The 14,148-nt window shown below is 45.7% G+C and overlaps 1 protein-coding gene across 1 annotated transcript; it reads left to right on the top strand.

Moving 5' to 3' along the window:
• The first annotated feature begins 42 nt into the window (after positions 1-42).
• LOC133538106 (uncharacterized) lies at positions 43-13,780 on the top strand. Its single transcript, XM_061879424.1, has 3 exons — positions 43-157; positions 9,348-11,107; positions 11,372-13,780. The coding sequence occupies exons 2-3, from the start codon at positions 9,383-9,385 to the stop codon at positions 12,119-12,121; spliced, it is 2,475 nt and encodes an 824-aa protein (XP_061735408.1). The 5' UTR covers positions 43-157; positions 9,348-9,382; the 3' UTR covers positions 12,122-13,780.
• Positions 13,781-14,148: the final 368 nt, after the last annotated feature.

Here is a 14,148-nt window from a genome sequence, read left to right as displayed (position 1 = left end):
CACTTCTTCCAAGCACAGAATTAAACTTGACTTTTTTCCTTTAAGATTGCTTGGGTTGTAAACCCAGTGAGGAGAACAAGGAGGAAAGTACTGGAGTCAGCTTACCGGTCTCCTAGCAACAGGCGATGGCAGGTGGCGCAAAGAGGAGTTGACCAAGGTAAGACACACTTTTCAAGTCCTGCTTCTAGACTTGGTAGATGGTGCTTTTCTACTGTTTTCTTAGAAGTTGACGAGGGTGGGAACATTTTAACGTCTTCCAGCCTTCCATTATTCCACTTCAAGCGATACAAACGAAGACAGGCTAACTGGGATTGCATGTAATGTATTTACATATTATTTGGTTGTTTATATATAATGTGTATGTATTGGGGATGTAATGATAACCAGTAAATGGCAAATCGTGTTTAAAATTCCTGATGTTTTACTGTTTTGTATCTTAATTATCGTAAAACCGTGATTGATTACTTCACTTTGAAAAACTCACCATGATCATACTGCTCATTTCCTCGAGAAGTAGCTAGTGTGCTTATCGATCAATCCAATATCAGCCAAAAAATCAGAATGTATATAAAATCTTCTTCATCAGCGCTCTGATCCAAGAAGATGTCTTCTAACAAGCATTCAAGGTTGTTGTTTTTCTTGTATTTTAGTCAAGTCATTCACCAAAGGTAAACATGGTAGGCTATGGACTACTAGGAACAAGCAGCTACACAACAACTTAGCACACAAGCTAGACATGCAAAGTGTCCTTAATTAACAGCACAAAAAAAAGCATAAAATAATTGTGTTTTACTTCCACATACAAATTCTCAGTGGCAAAAGCATAGACGGAAATAGCCAGTATCAGTAATAAAAGTGTCGGCATAATTCAATTTAATGCTTCGTTAGCTATACTTAATGGATTATGTGGTTACCGTGTGTCGCAAAAATAAAAACTATTACCACTCCAAATTAAAGACAGCATAAGTCCGTTCCAAACGGTAAATTATAAATAGGTTTGTATTTTTCAAGCGGCTCATTTTCCTGGAGAAGCAGCGAGCACGCTAATTGCTTGCTAGCTTAAATGCTAACATGAATACAAAACACATTAACGTCTTTCCCCATTACAAACACCCGTTTTGCCTTCAGTATTTAACAGTCTAAAATTTTTATAAATTAAAACTGGAGAAGATAACATATCTAAAAAGTCAAACAGAATATTAAATGTTTATTCTACCAAGGAAAGGTGTGTGCGTGCGTGTGTGGTGTGTGGTGTGTGTGTGTGTGTGTGTGTGTGTGTGTGTGTGTGTGTGTGTGTGTGTGTGTGTGTGTGTGTGTGTGTGTGTGCGTGTGTGCGTGTGTGTGTGTTGCTTATTCGTTCAATGAAAAAAATACATATTTTGGTAAAAAGATTTCCGTGTGTATATGACTTGTTAAGCACATTCAACAACACGTTATAATAATTATCCTGATATACATTTTCAAATCATTACATCCATATTATGTATACATACTGTATATAAATGTGGGTGACAAATAGTTTACTGTTAAATACAAAAGAGATTATTATTTTTTTGTTTGAATCATTTAAAAAAAGAATGATTTCAATGAATAAAATATCCTACAATACATTATAAAGTTAACGTTTTTTTTGCTATATTAAATCATACTTTTTTTTGTTTTGTTTTTTACATATTTAATTTTATAGTTTTTGCCAGTGTCCAGGCACCCTGTTCAATTAATGTTTTGTTTATTTTTGCTTCTATATGCAGCATTGTGTCTAATTAGTATATGTCTACTTTCTTAATGTCAGTAGAATCAAGTAAATCCATCCATCCATCCATCATCTTCCGCTTATCCGAGATCGGGTCGCGGGGGCAACAGCCTAAGCAGGGAAACCCAGACTTCCCTCTCCCCAGCCACTTCGTCTAGCTCTTCCCGGGGGATCCCGAGGCGTTCCCAGGCCAGCCGGGAGACATAGTCTTCCCAACGTGTCCTGGGTCTTCCCCGTGGCCTCCTACCGGTTGGACGTGCCCTAAACACCTCCTTAGGGAGGCGTTCGGGTGGCATCCTGACCAGATGCCCGAACCATCTCACCTGGCTCCTCTCGATGTGAAGGAGCAGCGGCTTTACTTTGAGTTCCTCCCGGATGGCAGAGCTTCTCACCCTATCTCTAAGGGAGAGCCCCGCCACACGGCGGAGGAAACTCATTTCGGCCGCTTGTACCCGTGATCTTATCCTTTCGGTCATGACCCAAAGCTCATGACCATAGGTGAGGATGGGAACGTAGATCGACCGGTAAATTGAGAGCTTTGCCTTACGGCTCAGCTCCTTCTTCACCACAACGGTTCGGTACAACGTCCGCATTACTGAAGACGCCGCACCAATCCGCCTGTCGATCTCACGATCCACTCTTCCCTCACTCTTGAACAAGACTCCTAGGTACTTGAACTCCTCCACTTGGGGCAGGGTCTCCTCCCCAACCCGGAGATGGCATTCCACCCTTTTCCGGGCGAGAACCATGGACCCGGACTTGGAGGTGCTGATTCTCATTCCGGCCGCTTCACACTCGGCTGCGAACCGATCCAGTGAGAGCTGAAGATCCCGGTCAGATGAAGCCATCAGGACCACATCATCTGCAAAAAGCAGAGATCTAATCCTGCGGTTACCAAACCGGAACCCCTCAACGCCTTGACTGCGCCTAGAAATTCTGTCCATAAAAGTTATGAACAGAATGGGTGACAAAGGACAGCCTTGGCGGAGTCCAACCCTCACTGGAAATGTTCGACTTACTGCCGGCAATGCGGACCAAGCTCTGGCACTGATCGTACAGGGAACGGACCGCCACAATAAGACAGTCCGATACCCCATACTCTCTGAGCACTCCCCACAGGACTTCCCGAGGGACACGGTCGAATGCCTTCTCCAAGTCCACAAAGCACATGTAGACTGGTTGGGCAAACTCCCATGCACCCTCAAGAACCCTGCCGAGAGTATAGAGCTGGTCCACAGTTCCACGACCAGGACGAAAACCACACTGTTCCTCCTGAATCCGAGGTTCGACTATCCGACGTAGCCTCCTCTCCAGTACACCTGAATAAACCTTACCGGGAAGGCTGAGGAGTGTGATCCCACGATAGTTGGAACACACCCTCCGGTCCCCCTTCTTAAAGAGAGGAACCACCACCCCGGTCTGCCAATCCAGAGGTACCGCCCCCGATGTCCACGCGATGCTGCAAAGTCTTGTCAACCAAGACAGCCCCACAGCATCCAGAGCCTTAAGGAACTCCGGGCGGATCTCGTCCACCCCTGGGGCCTTGCCACCGAGGAGCTTTTTAACTACCTCAGCGACCTCAGCCCCAGAAATAGGAGAGTCCACCACAGATCCCCCAGGCACTGCTTCCTCAAAGGAAGACGTGTTGGTGGGATTGAGGAGGTCTTCGAAGTATTCCTTCCACCTATCCACAACATCCGCAGTCGAGGTCAGCAGAACACCATCCGCACCATACACGGTGTTGATAGTGCACTGCTTCCCCTTCCTGAGGCGGCGGACGGTGGTCCAGAATCGCTTCGAAGCCGTCCGGAAGTCGTTTTCCATGGCTTCCCCGAACTCTTCCCATGTCCAAGTTTTTGCCTCCGCGACCGCTGAAGCTGCACACCGCTTGGCCTGTCGGTACCTGTCCACTGCTTCCGGAGTCCTATGAGCCAAAAGGACCCGATAGGACTCCTTCTTCAGCTTGACGGCATCCCTCACCGCTGGTGTCCACCAAGGGGTTTTAGGATTGCCGCCCCGACAGGCACCAACTACCTTGCGGCCACAGCTCCGATCTGCCGCCTCGACAATAGAGGTGCGGAACATGGTCCACTCGGACTCAATGTCCAGCACCTCCCTCGTGACATGTTCAAAGTTCTTCCGGAGGTGGGAATTGAAACTTTGTCTGACAGGAGACTCTGCCAGACGTTCCCAGCAGACCCTCACAATGCGTTTGGGCCTCCCAGGTCTGTCCGGCATCCTCACCCACCATCGCAGCCAACTCACCACCAGGTGGTGATCGGTAGAAAGCTCCGCCCCTCTCTTCACCCGAGTGTCCATAACATGAGGCCGCAAATCCGATGACACAACTACAAAGTCGATCATGGAACTGCGGCCTAGGGTGTCCTGGTGCCAAGTGCACATATGGACACCCTTATGTTTGAACATGGTGTTTGTTATGGACAAACTGTGACGAGCACAAAAGTCCAATAACAAAACACCACTCGGGTTCAGATCCGGGCGGCCATTCTTCCCAATCACGCCTCTCCAGGTTTCACTGTCGTTGCCAACGTGAACGTTGAAGTCTCCCAGTAGGACAAGGGAATCACTCGGGGGAGCACTTTCCAGTACTCCCTCGACCGTTCCCAAAAAGGGTGGGTACTCTGAACTGCTGTTTGGTGCATAAGCACAAACAACAGTCAGGACCCGTCCCCCCACCCGAAGGCGGAGGGAGGCTACCCTTTCGTCCACCGGGTTGAACTCCAACGTACAGGCTTTGAGCCGGGGGGAAACAAGAATTGCCACCCCAGCCCGTCGCCTCTCACTGCCGGCAACGCCAGAGTGGAAGAGGGTCCAATCCCTCTCGAGAGAAGTGGTTCCAGAGCCCTTGCTGTGCGTTGAAGTGAGTCCGACTATATCCAGTCGGAATTTCTCGACTTCGCGCACTAGCTCAGGCTCTTTCCCCCCCCGTGACGTGACGTTCCACGTCCCAAGAGCTAGCTTCTGTAGCCGAGGATCGGACCGCCAAGTGCCCTGCCTTCGGCTGTCGCCCAGCTCTCAATGCACCCGACCTCTATGGCCCCTGCTATGGGTGGTGAGCCCATTGGAGGGGTGACCCACGTTGCCTCTTCGGGCAGTGCCCGGCCGGGCCCCATGGGAACAGGCCCGGGCATCAGGCGCTCGCCATCGTGCCCCACCTCCGGGCCTGGCTCCAGAGGGGGGCCCCGGTGACCCGCGTCCGGGCGAGGGAAATCTGGGTCCATGATGTTTCTTCTTCATAAAGGTCTTCGAGGTCTTCGAGCTGCTCTTTGTCTGATCCCTCACCTAGAACCTGTTTGCCTTGGGAGACCCTACCAGGGGGCTTTATGCCCCCGGACAACATAGCTCCTAGGATCATTGGGACACGCAAACTCCTCTACCACAATAAGGTTGCAGCTCAGAGAGGAGATATTTGATGTTAAAACTCATAAAAAAAATAAAAAAAAGTTTGAGGTTTTTTTTTTTTTTTTTTTTTTTTTTTTTATATTTGATGTTAAAACTCATAAACTTTTTTTTTTTTTTTTTTGCAAATAATAACTTGGCTGCAACACGTGCCAAAGTAGTTGGGAAAGGGCATGTTCACCATTGTGTTACATCACCTTTTCTTTTACTAACACTCAATTAACGTTTGGGAACTGAGGAAACTAATTGTTGAAGCTTTGAAAATGGAATTCTTTCCTATTCTTGTTTTATGTAGCGCTTCAGTCGTTCAAAAGTCCGGGGTCTCCGCTGTCGTATTTTACGCTTCATAATGCGCCACACATTTTCGATGGGAGACAGGTCTGGACTGCAGGCGGACCAGGAAAGTACCCGCACTCTTTTTTTACGAAGCCACGCTGTTGTAACACGTGCTGAATGTGGCTTGGGATTGTCTTGCTGAAATAAGCAGGGGCGTCCATGAAAATGACGGCGCTTAGATGGCAGCATATGTTGTTCTAAAACCTGTATGTACTTTTCAGCATTAATGGTGTCCTCACAGATGTTAAATTTACCCATGCCTTGGGCACTAATGCAACCCCATACCATCACAGATGCTGGCTTTTGAATTTTGCATCGATAACAGTGGATGGTTCGCTTCCCCTTTGGTCCGGATGACACAATGTCAAATATTTCCAAAAACAATTAGAAATGTGGACTCGTCAGACCACAGAACACTTTTCCACTTTGCATCAGTCCATCTTAAATGATCTCGGGCCCAGAGAAGCCGGCGGCGTTTCTGGATGTTGTTGATAAATTGCCTTCGCTTTGCAGAGTAGAGCTTTAACTTGCACTTACAGATGTAGCGGCAAACTGTATTTAGTGACAGTGATTTTCTGAAGTGTTCCTGATTCCATGTGATGATATCCTTTAGAGATTGATGTCGGTTTTTGAAACAGTGCCATCTGAGGGATCGAAGGTCACGGTTATTCAATGATGGTTTCAGGCTATGCCGCTTACGTGGAGTGATTTCTCCAGATTCTCTGAACCTTTTGATGATATTATGGGCCCTAGACGTTGAAATCCCTAAATTTCTTGCAGTTGCACTTTGAGAAACGTTGTTCTTAAACTGTTTGACTATTTGCTCACGCAGTTGTGGACAAAGGGGTGTACCTCGCCCCATCCTTTCTTGTGAAAGACTGACCTTTTTGGGGAAGTTGTTTTTATACCCAATCATGGCACCCACCTGTTCCCAATTAGCCTGCACACCTGTGGGATCTTCCAAATAAGTGTTTGATGAGCAAACACTTAAGTCTCACCTTAAAACTCATTTGTATACTCTAGCCTTTAAATAGACCTCCTTTTTAGACCAGTTGATCTGCCGCTTCTTTTCTTTCTCCTATGTCCCCCCCTCCCTGGTCCGGTCCGATGACCATGGATGAAGTACTGGCTGTCCAGAGTCGAGACCCAGGATGGACCGCTCGTCGGGACCCAGGATGGACCGCTCGCCTGTATCGGTTGGGGACATCTCTACGCTGCTGATCCGCCTCCGCTTGAGATGGTTTCCTGTGGACGGGACTCTCGCTGCTGTCTTGGATCCGCTTGAACTGAACTCTCGCGGCTGTGTTGGAGCCACTATGGATTGAACTTTCACAGTATCATGTTAGACCCGCTCGACATCCATTGCTTTCGGTCCCCTAGAGGGGGGGGGGGGGGGGGGGTGTTGCCCACATCTGAGCTCCTCTCCAAGGTTTCTCATAGTCAGCATTGTCACTGGCGTCCCACTGGATGTGAATTCTCCCTGCCCACTGGGTGTGAGTTTTCCTTGCCCTTTTGTGGGTTCTTCCGAGGATGTTGTAGTCGTAATGATTTGTGCAGTCCTTTGAGACATTTGTGATTTGGGGCTATATAAATAAACATTGATTGATTGATTGATTCCTCAACTCAATCAGTATTTATTGCCACCTTTCCCAACTTCTTTGTCACGTGTTGCTGGCATCAAATTCTGAAGTTAATGATTATTTGCAACAACAAACAAAGGTTTATTTTGGCGGTTCTTGAACACACCGTACCGTGGTTTGTTTACATGTACAACTTTCTCTGACTTTCCAGAATTTGTTTTAAGCCACTTCTTTTTCTGTCTCATTTTGTCCACCGAACTTTTAATGTTGTGCGTGAATGCACAAAGGTGAGTTTTGTTGATATTATTGACTTGTGTGGAATGCTAATCAGACATATTTGGTCCCTGTGTGACTGCAAGCTAATCGATGCTAGCATCCTATTTAGGCTAGCTATATGTACATATTGCATCATTATGCCTCATTTGTAGCTATATTTGAGCTCATTTGGTTTCCTTTAAGTCCTCTTAATTCAATTTATATCTCATGACACACTATCTGTATGTAATATGGCTTTTAATTTTTTGCGGCTCCAGACGGATTTTTTTTTGTATTTTTGGTCCAATATGGCTCTTTCAACATTTTGAGTTGCCGACCCCTGGGCTAGATACATGTTCTTTAAAACCACAACATGACCAGTATTATATTACAGCACCACTACTTTGTTTAGGCGTGATAAACGGTCTTTAGGAACACAATACTACTTCTATTATATTACAGTGCTACTAGTACTTTGTTTAGACGTGATACATGGTGTATATATATATATATGGCGCAGTGGTAGAGTGGCCGTGCGCAACCCCAGAGTCCCTTGTTCAATCCCCACCTAGTACCAACCTCGTCTCGTCTGTTGTGTCCTGAGCAAGACACTTCACCCTTGCTCCTGATGGGTGCTGGTTAGCGCCTTGCATGGCAGCTCCCTCTATCAGTGTGTGAATGTGGAAGTAGTGTCAAAGCGCTTTGAGTACCTTGAAGGTAGAAAAGCGCTATACAAGTAAAACCCATTTATTTATCAGTTTGAACATCAAATATGTTGTCATTGTAGCATATTCAACTGAATATGGGTTGAAAAGGATTTTGAAATCATTGTATTCTGTTTATATTTACATCTAACACAATTTCCCAACTCACATGGAAACGGGGTTTGTATTTGTTTTCTGCCTTTACTTATTTATTTTGCATGTTTGGCTTCATTACCAATGCAATAGATTGCAAAGCGTGTTGGAATAAATGTGGCCTTTTTTTTTGCGTCAATACACTTAAAAGTCGATTTTTGCTGCCCACGCTCTGCCCACGACTCTTTGAAATGCAAATGACTTGACTGCAGAAAACTTGAAACTGTACAACAGTATCACTTTTCCACAGCTGCTTGGCAGCTTAGCAACCAGGCCGCTAACATGCAGGTAGGTAAATAAATAATGGACTCACACATTTGTATAATGACATAATAAACATGACAAGTGTAGCATTACCTCTGCAAAGCGCTTAAAAAAATTGCACAATAAATGCTCAACCAATGTCTACAAAGCATATTTTCATTTTCTTTTTTCAATGGAATCGCCCCCAAATGACATTTTGCGCAATGAAGCAAAAAAAATGAAATTGCAAACAAAAAATATTTGCAACCTAAGATAATGTATTAGAAAAAATATATTTGCAGCAAAAAAGGGATTTGAAATGAAAAAAGAATTTGTTTAAAAAAAAAAAAGTGGTTAGTGGTTAACAAAAATGTTTTTGGTTTGCAAAATAAGGTATTACGGAAAAATAGATATTTGCAACAAAAAATTATTTGAAATGAGAAATATTTTTACATTAAAAAAAAAAGGTTTTTGGTTGAATTACCTTGTTATTTAGGTTTAAATAGTTTTTTGATTACAGCCAACTTCAATTTTGTGGGCGGGGCCTCCTCTGAACAAAGTGTAGAAGCCTTTTTATTGGTCCGTCACGCTCATGTGGTCCTTCGACACTGACAAATCAAAAGGCTTTAACATATTGTTCAGAGCAGACCCGACTCACAAGATTTGAAAACAAACACAAAAACATTTGTAACCAAGAAAAATATTTGTATATTTAAAACAAAATTTGCAACTCAAAACTTTGTTAGGTTTTTTTTTTTATTGAAATAACATTTTTGTCTGTAAATCTTTTTTTGCTTGCTTGCATAAAGATGAAGAGATTAATCTCCATACATTTTAGCATTCAAATGTTAGCGTCCAAGAACGAGCACAGAAAGTCATATTGTGTCGTCTTCCCTCCACCAGCTTTGTTGTTCCCAGAAAATATTTGATCATCCATCATGATCCCAAGAAGTTCTTTGTCTCGCGACCCCGCCTCCCCTGATGCAACCCAAAGCCTCCCCCATCGGCCCCAATCCCCGACAACCTTGACGACACAGGCGCAGTGCGACCTCGCCCAAGCCGAGGTGGAGCTCCGTCGGCTTCGGGAGCGCCACGCCACAGAGACGGACTCCGTGAAGCGGGGTGTTGAGCGGGCTATCCTGGGAGCACGCAGAGAGGAGCGCCGCCTCCTGGAGCGTGTGGAGCAGGACCATCGTGACATCCAGCAGCACCTGGAGCAGGTATTGAGGGAAAACGTAGCAGCCGCCAGAGTCAGCCAGTCCCTGCTGGACCAAAGGCTTGAAAAACTGGTCCTCCTTCAGCAGCGAATTCAGGAAGGGTCTCAAAACCAAAGTCCCTTGCCGAACGAAGTTGCAGAGTTTCTCCAACCCTGGGAAGTCTCTGTTTCTCTAAAGAAAGTGTCCTTCAAGCCCAGCTCCCAACCAAATGCTGTCACATTTGGCGACATCCGAGTGCAGGACCAGAGTATTTTTCTGCATGCCGGAGGTTGCGGTCTGCATGGAAAGCCTTGTGCTCTCCATTCTCAGGAGACGCAATCTGCAGAGAGCAGTCAGCAATTTCTTGGAGAAGACAGATGCTTGAAGGAACAGGGCTGGACCTCTGCAACAGGCAGGGTGGTGAAAAAAATGTACCTGTCTTCTTGGCGTGACACAGAAACCAAAGAGGAGTCAATTACCTCCTTGTCAACTACCCATAAATGGCCTCTAAAGTCAGAACAGTTGTGTAGATTAAAATCCCCCACAGATCTGAAGATGAAAACTGAATCATGTGGAATAGATGTCCCAAGTGCCCTCAGGCCTGAAAACCGAGAATATGAGTGGTCAATAGGCAGCAATAGAGAACTCCTTACTCCCAAGGATAGAAGGACACCGCCTGTGTCCTCACCAGATGGAAGTCACTCTGTGAGTTTAGATAACCAGGGTGCAGCCAAAGGAAAAGATGCTCAAGGCAGTGGACTTTCAAAGGCTGCAAATAGATCTCTGTCATGTCCCAGGAGTGGCCAGAAGGATCCTCCAGTCAGCCACAGTTGCCGGGACCTCGCCCCCAAAGGACGCCCTCACTCAGGCCTCAGCCAGTCCTCGGACGAGCACTCCCTCGGGACACTTTGCGATTCCGGCAGAGCCCCTTCACCAGCCGACAGCCTGGACTCCAGCTACACCTTTGTGGTCAGCCCTTCTCGTGACTGCTGTGTGAACAGAAGCTCTTTGAGCTACAACGACCGCTTATCCAAGTCTGCGGTGGACTTGACTCAGAGGACACGCCCCCTGATCAGCACTGGGAAGACTGAGCATGTGCAGGCGTGGACAGTCAATCACAAGGACTTCAGTTCATCTTCGCCGCCTCTTAGTGGGGATCTCAGTATGTTTGACAGAGAACAGGCGCTATCATATCAGGTCCCAACTAGCAAGTCAACTCAGCTGTTAGTAGCCAGGTCTCTGTCCATGTCTGTCTTAGATGTTTCCTCACATGAGCCCAAGGGTCTGGCTCTGGTGGGAGTAAAGGAGGAAGGAGAGACGTCCGGGTTCAATTCAAGGGAAGGAATTCCAATCCACCAGTTTGGGAAGCAAGGGTCCGGTCGGGCGGACCTCACCTTGCCAAGTGGTATCTACTGCACACCACATGGGCAGCTTTTCATCGTCGACTGTGGGAATGCTCGTGTTCAGGTTTGTGGAATGTCGCAACCAGGCACTGGAACCTCTAAAGTCCAACACCTCTGATTTGAAATCAAAATAATCTGTCGGTGACTTAATCCTTTGACACGCACTCCATTGAGCTCTTGTGCAGAATGCTCACATTTCCTGTAAGGTCACGCATGAGAGGAACATGTTAGGTCAATTCTCAGTGTTGCACTTTAGAGGTTTCCCTGCATTTCTGATGTACCCAATGAAGTTGCATTTGCTAAAACTCATTTTCAACTCTTGGCCCAGGTAACAGACCATCAGGGCAACATTCTCCAGCAAATTACCTCCCCGAATTCTGAGGGCCTGGCCAGGCGATGCAGGAACTTCTTTGATGTAGCAGTCAACTCCAAGGGCCTGATTGCACTGAGCTGTGCGGCGCAGCGTGCGCTGCTGGTGTTCAACCGACATGGTCGGCTCCTTCAGACTTTTGGAGGTTCAGGATTAGGCACTGCAAAGGATGATCTGGAGGCTCCCAGGGGTGTGACGGTGACACGGCTGGATGAGTTCTTGATAGCGGATATCCGTAAAGGTACCCTGATTGCATTAAAACTAGACCATAAAACCGGTTCTCGTTTGGAGCGCACCGTTGTGACCGGATTTAATCGGCCTTACTTGGTGGCAGCTTGCGTCAGCTCCGGGATGATGGCCGTGTCTGAGCGAGGCACAGAAACAGGTCGTGTGCCCTGCATCAAAGTCCTGGAGCCAGGCTGGAGCACAGTACGGGTTCTGGGGGTGTGTTCGGCCATGGGGCCCGTCCTGATTTCCCCCTGGGGAGTTTTTATCGACTCCGAGGGCAACGTACTGGTGGCCGACTGGGGTGAGACCCACAGGGTCCTGGTGTACCCAACACACGGAATGGGGTGGCCATTAGTAACCCGGGGTTTGAGTACTCCACGTGGCATAACCCTGCTGCCAGGGGGCCATCTCGCTGTGTGTGACAGTATGAACCACTGCGTGAAGATCTACACTACAGGGCAAACCAACACTAAACACTGACATATTTTTAATCATTAAATATACGTGTGAATCATTCGTTTACTACATTCAGTCAAAACTGCTGTTTTCTTACTGACCAATTCCAATTTCATATTTTTGAGTTTAGACCTGGGTGTTTTTGAGTCCCTTTAAAGTTATATCTGATTAATAATCCAATTAGATTTGTATTATTTATGCCGAGGACCAGCAAAAAAGTAGTTTGGACACCTCTGTGGAACAGGAATATGATTGTAATCAGATTATTCATCAATTACTTAATTGCAAGTTTTTAAAAAGTATTTAACTAAATTTTTTAACCTTATTCAGTTTTTCACGCATTAATGTTCCTCCTGTGTGTTTGATTAAAACTTTATTAACATTCAAGAAATTAGTAACATTGTTCTTTAAGATCAGAATCAGCTGTGGTTTAAATTCACTTTTTGTAAAAAAAAAAAAAATTTGAAATCGTTCAGATGTGGTTTGGTTCTTTGTAAAAGTTCTGGCTCAGATGTAGCGTGTTGTACTGCCCTGATCCAATATTCATGTCTGATACCAGTCCGATATTCATGTCTGATACCATCTCCACAATCAGTGCTCCGATACAAGCCGTCGTGTTGACCTGTGCAAACCTGACAGCCAGTTAACTTTTCAATTTCCTCCAATAAATTCACGAGGGAGGGAAGAGTGGGTCGTGAGATCGACAGTCGGATTGGTGCGGTGTCTTCAGTAATGTAGACGCTGTATCGATCCGTTGTCGTGAAGGAGGAGTTGAGCCGGAAGTCAAAGCTCTCAATCTACTGGTCGATCTACGTTCCCATCCTCACCTATGGTCATGATCTTTGGGTTATGACTGAAAGGACAAGATCCCGGGTAGAAGAGTTTCCTCCGCCGGGTGGCGGGAATCTCCCTTGGAGATAGGGTGAGAAGATATGTCGTTCGGGAGGAGATCAAAGTAAAGCTGCTGCTCCACATGGAGAGGAAGGCAGATGAGGTGGCTTAGGCTCCATGGGGAGGTGTTTAGAGCAGCTCCGACTGGTCAGAGGCCACGGAGAAGACCCAGGACACGTTGGGTGGACTATGTCTCCTGGCTGGCTTGGGAACTCCTCGGTATCCCCCGGGAGGAGCTGGACAAGGTGACTGGGGAAAGGGAAGTTTGGGCTTCTCTACTTAGGCTGCTGCCCCCGCGACCTCACCTCGGATAAGCTGAGGAAGATGACTGGATGGATGGATTTCCTCCAGTAAGTAAAAATGTATTGTATTTTAGTCGTCAGTTGCAAAAGGTAAACATGGTACGCTATGGAACACAAGGCCACCTTCTCAGTGGGTCCGCCCTGAGATCGGGAGGTTGTGAGTTCAAACCCTGGCCGAGTGATACCAAAGACTATAAAAATGGGACCCATTAACTCCCTGCTTGACACTCAGCATCAAGGGTTGGAATTGGGGGTTAAATCACCAAAAATTACTCCTGGGCGCGGCAGCGCTGCTGCCCACTGCTCCCCTCACCTCCCAGTTTAGAAAATGCAGAGAATAATTTTGCCACATCTAGTTTGTGTGTGACAATCATTGTTACTTTAACTTTTAACTTATAGCTGTTGTGTAGCTGCTGGCTCCTAATAGCCAACAGCTACACGACAGCTAATCACACAATAGCAAACAAGCTAGACATACGTAATAGTGTCCTTTAATTGAGGAATTTTGCAGTGTAAAACAGCGCTTTTGTCAACATTATATATGTATATATATATATATGTTTATGTATTTGTATATATATATGTATGTATATGTATGTTTATATATATATATATATATATATATATATACCTGTATGTATGTATGTGTATATAAGTATGCATGTGTGTGTGTATATGTATATGTATATATGTGTGTATATATATATATATGTATATATATATATATATATGTATATATATATATATACCTGTAAGTATGTATGTATGTATGTGTATATATATAAGTATGTATGTGTATATAAGTATGCATGTGTGTATGTATATATGTATATATATATATATATATATATATTATAG

The sequence above is a fragment of the Nerophis ophidion genome, linkage group LG19 (assembly GCF_033978795.1).
Source record: "Nerophis ophidion isolate RoL-2023_Sa linkage group LG19, RoL_Noph_v1.0, whole genome shotgun sequence".
In the NCBI taxonomy this organism is placed as follows: Eukaryota; Metazoa; Chordata; class Actinopteri; order Syngnathiformes; family Syngnathidae; genus Nerophis; species Nerophis ophidion.
Note: the sequence above shows the minus strand (reverse complement) of the source record. Positions and strands in the feature narration are given on the sequence as shown.

What these genes read in the sequence shown, in the direction of transcription:
- LOC133538106 (XM_061879424.1), top strand. Translation starts at nt 9,383, where the DNA reads ATGATCCCAAGAAGTTCTTTGTCTCGCGACCCCGCCTCCCCTGATGCA. An exon ending in GTGGGAATGCTCGTGTTCAG is followed by an intron (nt 11,108 to 11,371) that starts GTTTGTGGAATG and finishes CTCTTGGCCCAG; the next exon opens with GTAACAGACCATCAGGGCAA.